General features: G+C 39.8%; 1 protein-coding gene across 6 annotated transcripts in view; it reads right to left on the bottom strand.

Moving 5' to 3' along the window:
• The window catches only part of adgrg6 (adhesion G protein-coupled receptor G6), a 104,907-nt gene that overhangs the window by 86,379 nt on the left and 9,028 nt on the right, over positions 1-9,500 (bottom strand). For all 6 annotated transcript variants that reach the window (XM_087175324.1, XM_023411079.2, XM_023411081.2 and 3 more), the window contains exon 2: positions 6,432-6,532. In XM_087175324.1, coding sequence (XP_087031450.1) covers positions 6,432-6,532 — 101 coding nt within the window. The remainder of the gene's footprint in view (positions 1-6,431; positions 6,533-9,500) is intronic.

Here is a 9,500-nt window from a genome sequence, read left to right as displayed (position 1 = left end):
GGTGGGGGGGTGAAAGGCAGAGATGAGCGTAGGAGGAGAGGAGAGCAATGATCAAGGGGAAGAGAAGAGAAAGGTGGTGAGTAGCGGAGAAGACAAAGTAGCGACACAGAAGGATAGAAATGAATATATAAAGGGAGAATAAGCGAGAAACAAATATAAGATATATATAATAAAATACGTGGAGATCTTTAGATGTGTTGGTATGTGGGTTATTTTACTTGTGGACAGAGTCAACCTAATCTAAACTACCTGGGTGTCGGCTGGAGCTTCATGTCCAATAGACAGATATGACTGTTGTATTGATCTTCTCATCTTAATCTCAGCAGAAACAATGAACACGTCTTCTTATTTCCCAAAGTGATGATCCATCATTTCCCTCTGAGGGGCTGAATATTGCAAAGACTTCTTTACAGCTCTTCCACAACAACTAAAGCTGAATCAAAAAGAAAACCTGAGAACAGACAGGGTGTAGGGAGGAAGAGAAAGAAATAGATGAGTGGTGAAAAGAGAAGAGGGGAAAGAAGTGAAGAGGGGTATGTTGTGAGACAATGACCAAAGGAGAGAAGACAAACCACAACAGAGGAGAGAGAACAAAAGACTAAGAAAGAGTAGAAGAGGACATGAAAATGAAAGAAAACCAGAATTACCGCCGCAAGTTACAGTTTACATCCACCTCCGTTAAGACTTGGATAACATGTAGAGAAGACTTTGAAGGAGTTTAATAAAAAGTATTAAGTGTATTTTGTTATAATTACTGAATGAATGCTTGAGTTATATCCAAAAAACATGTTTGGTGAGGTCACAACGACCTTTAACATTTAACCAGTTCATCCTTGAGTCCAAGTGAACGTTTGTGCCAAAATTGATGAAATTCCCCCAAGACGAGATGTCATGCGCAAAAACACACACAAGACGGACGTACAGTCAGCGGACGCTCAGACGGACGTGCGGAAGGACGACCTGTAAACATCATGCCTCCGGCCGCGGCTGACGCCGAGCGAGTGAGAGATGATAAAATCTGCATCATGCTCTCAACTAGCACACGCCCACCTAATGTTATGAAATATATATATGGACAGACCGTTCCCTGCCCTCTCGCTCACTGTTCCTACAGCAGGTCTCTCACCCCTCCCCCCTCCCTCGCTCTCGCTCTCTCTCTCTCTCCGTCTCAGGAGGAACGACTGTAGGGAGGAGGACGGGAGAGAGAGAGTTTTTGTTGCCTACACTGTGAATTAAGCGTCACTTCATCATGAAAAGGCGGCGCAGCAGACGGGATCTTCATCATCAGCTGCTGACGACTCACACAATGTTTCTGTGTGTCGCTCTGATTCAGATTCAGTATCTCTATAAATTCAAGCTCAAATCTCCGTGCGCACGACAACCTGAAGAATCCGTCTCTCAGTATTTTCCTCTGCATCCTCACTAGTCTGCCTCTCTCCAGCTCTCTGTAAATCACCTTCAGCCTTTGAGCTCTCGCGCTTGATTGAATTTGCTTCGCCGACATGGAAGAAGAAAAGCACTAAGAGACCAAAGTTGGCAAACATCAAGATAAATGACCATGAAATGATCATCTTAAACACAGTTAATCCATCTTTCCTCTCTTGAATCGGTGTCTGTGTGTCGCGCAGTTCACCACTTTCTCAAATTATATTTTCTCACAAACAAATTCATTCTCATTAGTTCATTTTTATGTACAACTACAATGTCTGTGTATCATTAATATTCCGCGTGTGCTGCTCACAAATTTGATGCTTGAACACAATTTTCATCCACCACAGCAGGATGTTGCGCAGTCACTTACTTGGACGCACATGTTTTTTTTTTTTTCCTCACTCTGCAGTGGCTGCATTGCATCAATGCTTTAAAACCACACATGGAAAACTGAATCAGTCCCCCATGGTCCAACTGCAATCAGCTGTAATTAAGATTAATCTCATTAAGGGCGATATCAACCCTTTATGAGTTATGATAATATTTGTTTTCAGACACAGTCATGCTGAAAACAAGAAAAACAAATTACAACTAATCAGCGATTCACCACAAGAATTTCATTATTGTTCGGGCGGAAAAAAACCCTGAAAATATTGTTCGGATAATTGCAACACACTGAGAAAAACAACTATACGCACAAACATGTGTGAAGATGGATTACAGCAGCGTCCAGTATTGGGGCTACATGGAAAAAACGATGTACTCTAGTGGTCAAACTCAACATGGCGGCATTCTCTACCAAACTCAATCAAAAAAAAAAAATCCCTGATTTTAAGACAAAGTTTCTGATCATTTGGAAAAGAAGGAGTTCTTCAACGCTGGAGGTGGAGCCTGATGAGAGGCCCATACTGATGTGCTGACTAGGCTTGGGCCAATGTCTCGATAAATCCCGCCATATGCAATATTTTTCATAATATCAATTTTTTTGTTTTGTTTTTGTTTTTAGTTTCGTATAATCTGTCCTGATTGAATTGGACCCTAATTTCACTGCTTTGCTGACTGTACATGTTGACATGTGACAGATCTTTGAACTGCTGTGCTTATACCTGAAACATAAAATAAAATAATAGAATTAAGTATAATAAAAAAACAATAGAAATATTAACTACATACTACTAATATAATCAAATAATAACCCACCACCCACCTGTGATAATATCATATACTGTATATATGTATCCGTATCGAGATATTACATTTTGGATATCGCCCAAAGCCTAGTGCTGATACCAATACATCTGCTGCTTGTGACATCAGCTATGAGTTGTTCCAGATCTTAAAAAACTGAAAAAAAAAATTATTGAGTGTTTCAACAAAAGGGCAAATCCAGTCGCAGCTTGAATAATAAATCATTTTCTGAGTGAGAAAGAAATGTAGTTTTGTTTTGTACTAACAACATTAGTATATTACTGCTGCATCACTGTGAACACACTGGAGATAGGGTTGTGTCTATGTATGTTCAAACACGTTGCCACTTCAATCTTACATTTTATTCATCACAAAAAGGTCCTGAATAAAAAGGTCAAGAACATATAAAGTCATATAAAGGTGTGGTACTTGTGTATATAAACTGCAGAGCTGCTTAAATCTCACACTTGAAGAGAAGATTCTCCTATAAAATATTGAAGATATGGAAACCGTGAGAACAAAGTGAACGTCCTCTCTCGGCTCGACCTGCACGTGTCGGCGGTTGAGCGCTTATTCTCAGATCTGTGGAGCTGATGTACAATCACTAGAGTTACAGTGTGTAGTTTGTGTGCATATTTGGCGGTCCGATTATGCATCAACGTGTCAACATGGACGAACAAAATCCCATCAGATGCCAGAGTGGAAAAGAGCTGAAACCACAGCCAAACCCTATGTCTCTCTCTCTCTCTCTCTCTCTCTCTCTCTCTCTCTCTCTCTCTCTCTCACTCAGTCTCACGTCCTTCATCACACTGAAACATTTATAGTTTCCGCGTCTTGTAGCATTCAAACCTTCAGTTTATCTACTGGTCAGCAACACACACACACACGCACACACACACACACACGCACGCACGCACGCACACACGCACGCACGCACGCACGCACGCACAGACACACACACAAACACACACACACACACATATGGGTCATGTTCTTGTCACCAGAAGCACAGCATACTCACCAACCTCTGTGTGTTGTGTGTGTGTGTGTGTGTGTGTGTGTGTGTGTGTGTTGTGGTTTAGTACTGCTGGGAACTTTACGAGTGTGTGTGAACCGCTCGGTTTGGCCCGAGGCTGCTAGTAGGGTATGGAAAATACATTAAAGACACACACACACACACACACACACACACACACACACACACGCTCTCTCCCCCTCACTTTCTGTTTGAGTTTTAATTTTTCAGATTTTGGCCTAAATGTGGAAAACACCAACAGCCAAGATCTCTCTCTGCCTTCTCTCTCTCTCTCTCTCTCTCTCTCTCTCTCTCTCTCTCTGTCTCCACTTTCTCTACCTCCATTTGCTATTAAGGGAAAACACAAAACAGTATGTGTCCAAAAGTGTGTGGACACCCTGCTCCAACAGACTGAGAGCCCCCAGACCTGATCACCTCACAGATGCTCTCGCTTTTTGAATGAGAGGAAACTCCCCTGATGAATGTCTGACAGTGTTTAGAAATGAATGAATCGTGATGAGCTGCAAACGTTTCAGGATGGATCCAAAATAAAAGCACTTAGTGATTAAAGCAGAAACCAGATGGAAACAATTTTTGACTGCAGATTTCATGAAGTGTTGAGAGTTGTGACTTTTTCTGCAACATGACAAGTGGTTTCGTTAATGGAAGCACGAGGAGAACGAGGCATGCTCTCGGGCACAGGGATGGAAAATGTGAGCAAAAAACAAAGTGGGATGAAGCGAAGAGGAAACAAGTGAATGGACGGTGGAAACATGGGAAGAAGAAAAGACACAAATGAAAGATGGAAATCATATAAATCACTGCTGTCAGATGAAAACTGCTGCATCTCCGAGGGACTGGGTTTTGCTTTCAAATGTGTCTTGAAAAGTACACAAAGGGCTTTTTAACGAGACTCAGGCATCGTTTTCATGTCGCCACTGAGCAAACCACCGCACAAAAATACCTTCGCTTCCTTTTCAAGTAAGAAATGCAGCATTTTTACCCAACAGCAGAAACACACAACATGGAAAACATGATGGATTTTAAACAAACAAAATGGGAATGAAGGAATACGAATGAAGGTCATCAACAGAATAAAACAGCAACAGCAAATGAAATGACATTAAAGAGATGTTTGCTATAAAGTGCAAATTTAATCATCACACATCATGGAAAATTATATTTAATTTAATATTTTGTCGTTCACACAATTGCTTCATAAAGATTTCAACTTTATGCAATTCAAATATAGAATAATGTCATTATAATAATTGTAATGTAATCTCTTATAATGAGCCTGTAAAGCGTCGTGGTCACTTTAAATGAAGGAAAGCACTCATTTCAATGAGAGGATTAAATGTCTCCAGATAATACGTCTTTACTGTTGACACTAAAATCATTACATTTAATTATTCATAATCCATTCAAAGCTACATTCAGGACAAGCTGAGGCTGCAGATGATGATTATTACATTATTATGTCAGAGGGAATATTTACTTTGTTGCTCTCACAGCTGTTTCATTTTCTAGGAAATATTGACACAAGCTGAGATTGATTTTTGTGGTTCTTTCAATTATAGCCCTGTGTGACTATAATGGCAGCTGAGATGCACACACACACACACACACACACACACACACACGTATACTACACTTGTGAGGCCCATATATAGGGTGTCAGTGCCATATTAATGAATGTCGTCACTTTCTAAAACTTTCTTTAAATATCTTCACTTTTCCAAGATATGAACGCTTTTTGAAAATGTCATTTACTTCGAAAATAACTTTAAATTTAGGTCCTCAATTTCCACAAATGTCCAATAAGTCCCCACACGTCCTAAAAACGTCTCCACTTTTGTAAAACAACACCGGTATTTCCAGCGGTGTCCTCACTTGTCCATATTTGTGTCCATATTTTACAAAAACAACTTCATTTAAAAAGAAGTATTAAAAGTATTTTGAGTAAGTTTTTAAGTATCTTCAAAGAAATATGTCCAAACATATCCTCAGCTTTGAAAAATTTCCTCACTATCCTAAAATGTCTTAACTTTTCCCAAAACGTCCTTACCTCCTGAAAAAGTTCTCACTTCCTAAAAGTGTTTAAAATGTTTTCACTTTCCAAAACATATCTGTACTTCCATAAAAAAGGGCCTTCCAAAAAATGTCCACTTATTGTAACCTAAAAAATTTTTTTTTTACTATTCAAAAATGCCCAAACTTTCCAAAACTTTCCAAAAGTGCTCCCATTAAACAAAATTGTTCACTGTTTCCAAAAAGGTCCCGAGAACTGTCGCTGGTCCAGGAGAGGACCAGGAGACCTGGACAAAATGTTCTCACTCTTCAAAAATCTCCTTGCCTTTAAAAAATGTCTCCTTTTTCCAAAACTGTCCTCACTGAGAAAAAAAATCTTTCACATTCATAAAATATCTGTTTCTGTCCTCTGTTAGAAGATCTAATGTACGTAACGTAATGAAGACCAAGTCAAAGCAGCTGCATGAAGCTGTCTTATTCACATTTGAATGAATGAGTTGTTTTTGTAGCAGCATTAAAGGCCGACACATGATGAATGTTTGCTACGTTCAAATTTCTTTCCCAGGTTAAAGTTCAGGATTTGAAACATTTCAACAGATGTAGATGTGATCTTCAGATCCTCCACCTCTGCTCTGACTCGGTATTGACTCGTCTTTGTCGGTTTAACAGCTGTGAGAGCAACTCGGTCCTCTTTCCTCCTGATCAAAAACAAGACACACTTCCTGTTCAAATGAAAATCAACATGGTAGGAGAGGCGGGGACCTACCGTGCCTGTGCAGGGTCATCCACAGCAGCACGACTGGGACGACGTGACGGAACCTCCACCTTCCTCCTCCTACACCTGTACTGCCACCTGTACTGGACTCCCTGAGGAAACAGAAGAAGGAGGCAACGCAGAACAATCTGATTATATTGAATTGTCCAGTGTCTCTTAATGTGGTAAAACAGGTGACCAGGGATCACACTGGGTACCACCTTCACACGATGTGTGACGTGTGTGTGTGTGTGTGTGTGTGTGTGTGTGTGTGTTTGCTGCTGCTGCAGCACAGAGGAAAACGCCCCAGGAGAGCCAATCAAAACTCCATCAAGCAACGATGATGCTGTTAAAACGGGAACGAGACACTCAACCTGCCGAAGAGACGTGTTTATTGCGTTTTTCTGTTTTTGTGTGACTTAATAACAAAAGCAAACTGTCGGACCTTCATATCAGAATAATATAATAACTTGTTTATACTTTAATTATAAATGCATTCATGCATTTATATGCACATTTCTTTGTTATATATAAGCCCTGCACCTAAGGCCAGAAATGATATTGCTACGCAACTAAACTGTTTTATAACTGTCACCAGATTACATTTTCTATTAATGTTATATGGAAACCTTCACTTATGAATTTGGCAAGTAACAGACACATTGATACTGAACGCATCAGTAAAATGTTTGATGTTAACTTGTGACTCCAGCGTTATTTAACTGTTTCATGCTTCAGTTTATAAAATATGTGATTACAGTGATTTCATTTCCTACAAAACGTTTCTGCTGTTGCGGTTTAGTTGTATAAAAAAAGTCAATTCTAGGAGAGTGAGCTGCACAGATTAATCTCAGAGACAGACAGACATCACATTTAGACTTCCAACAAGTTACAACTAAACATGATCACAATTAATTCTTTATTTAAAACCATCAGGGCTGTCATGATATCAGATTTTCATGACACGATCATAACGGCCAAAAGAATTCACAGTAACGATATTATCACAATTTCCATAGCAAACTTTAATATTAATAATGATAATAATTCTATCAGCAAATTCATCTTTAACCTTGTTTATTGTCTGTTTTCTGTGTGAATGAATTCGACTCAAATACACGTGTAGGGATGTTGAGCGATAATCTCTGACCATAACTGAACAAAACGAACAATTACACTCAAAGGAACAGTGAAAAGGCAACAAGGTGAACCGATAAACAAAAGATCCACAAGGACTAACATCTGCCATCATCATATGACCATGTGTGTATCATTAACAATATCAATATAACATATAGATATAGAACTGGCACAAATTGCAACTCCCAATTATTTATTTTTATACTGCACTTGTACAGAAAGGATTGTACATTGTTATTATATATAGTATTTCTTATTTATCTTAATTATTTGAGATTCTGTTTCTATTCTTATTTTATTTCTGATTAAATTTTTCCCTTTCTGCTGCTATTCTTTTGTGCTGCTGTGTCAAATTTGAAATGACTCTCTACGGAGGATCAATATAGGAAACCTTATCTTATCTTATCTTAGCTTAGCTTATTTTAGCTTAGCTCAGTTTAGCTTATCTTATTTTATCTTAGCTTATCTTATGTTATATTATTTCACTTTGTAAATATCAGGGTTAGTGTGAACGCCGCTGTACGGTGACACAGTAACAGTTGAAACATGGAAAAGTGATAGAATGAGGACAGCTCTGTCAGTAAGTCTGAGAGTTTAACATGTGGCTACTGGCACATGTTGGCTCGCCTGAGTGCAGATTCTGCACAAACTCAAATCTGTCAGTGAGCAGGAAAACCAGATATTAATCGATACAGTCTTTTACCAAAGAACAACGTCAAGCATTCTCAGGTTTTCAGTTTTTATACCGCAATAAATCTGATCTCGTGTTCGACTGCAGGACAGACGAGGTCAGACCACAGCAGGGACACACTGCTCACCTCTGCTTCATATTTTATTTACACATCAGCTCTGTATGGATTCTGCCCATCCATCACTCACACACACATACACACACACACACACACACACACACACACACACACACTTTGAAAAAGACTGACACCTGAGCACAGTGCTGCCTGTCAGCTCTCTGACTCTGCAGTTGGTCTCTTATTGTTTTGACGGAGGTGTGGACGCTCTTATCTGCTCGCCAGAGATTAAAACAAAAGGTGGAGGAAGCCCGCCGTCTGTAGTTCAGGATGGTTCACCGCCAAAAGGATCCGAAAGCTCAAAAGTCTAACGGAAGAAAAGAGGAGCCTGTTGGGAAACGCTGAGGTGATATAACAGCTCGTTTCTTTAGAAAAACATACAAATCATGGAAAGACGGGGAGGCTGTGTATTTGTTTTTGGGATGTTTTTGTCTTTCTATAGTTGAATTCTGTAAAGTTATGGTGAGTCATTAATCATATCTCTTATATATCAACTGAAATATCAGCTTTCAACAGGCTCAGTAAACACCAGTATCTGAATCAGCCTTGGTTGGTGTAAAAATCCCCTCAACATATTTATTGTTCTTGGCATTTCAGCTCTCGTTTGTTTGGTGAAGAATAACACAGCTCGCTTTCTCTCACTTTCCTGATCTGGTGCAAATATTTTCAAATGCCTGGTCCAAGATCAGGGGATGATGTGGCCCAGTTTGGTGCTGGCTGTGATGATAGCGATTCCTGTTTCATAACTACAGGCTGATGTATAAACCCTGACTGGCCCGACGCAGCTCTTTTAACTGCAGGAACTTGATGTAGTGTAAAGTAACGTACTCGTTTTTGTCCCACAGTTCACTTGGAACTAACTGTGGGTCTGCTCAGGAGGTGATGCCGAATACAAGTTCCAGCTGCTATCAGGGGTTAGCAGAGATGCTACAGATCAGTCAAGCAGATGAGATGTCACATCACTACGAGGACGACCACAACAAACGACGCCTCCACAAGCAGCTCAGGAGTCACGTGACACCTACTGAACCAAACAGGCGTTCTTCTCCTTACATAATCGTTACAAAAGAAATCATCAAACTCCCTGAAACGACCCTGAAGTGAATTTGATCCATTTGCTCCAATGAAATGT

The sequence above is a fragment of the Seriola lalandi genome, unplaced genomic scaffold (genome assembly GCF_002814215.2).
Source record: "Seriola lalandi dorsalis isolate HSWRI2012SDOR001 ecotype SW California unplaced genomic scaffold, Sedor1 jcf7180002054448, whole genome shotgun sequence".
NCBI lineage: Eukaryota > Metazoa > Chordata > Actinopteri > Carangiformes > Carangidae > Seriola > Seriola lalandi.
This window is presented reverse-complemented; position numbering and strand designations above follow the sequence as displayed.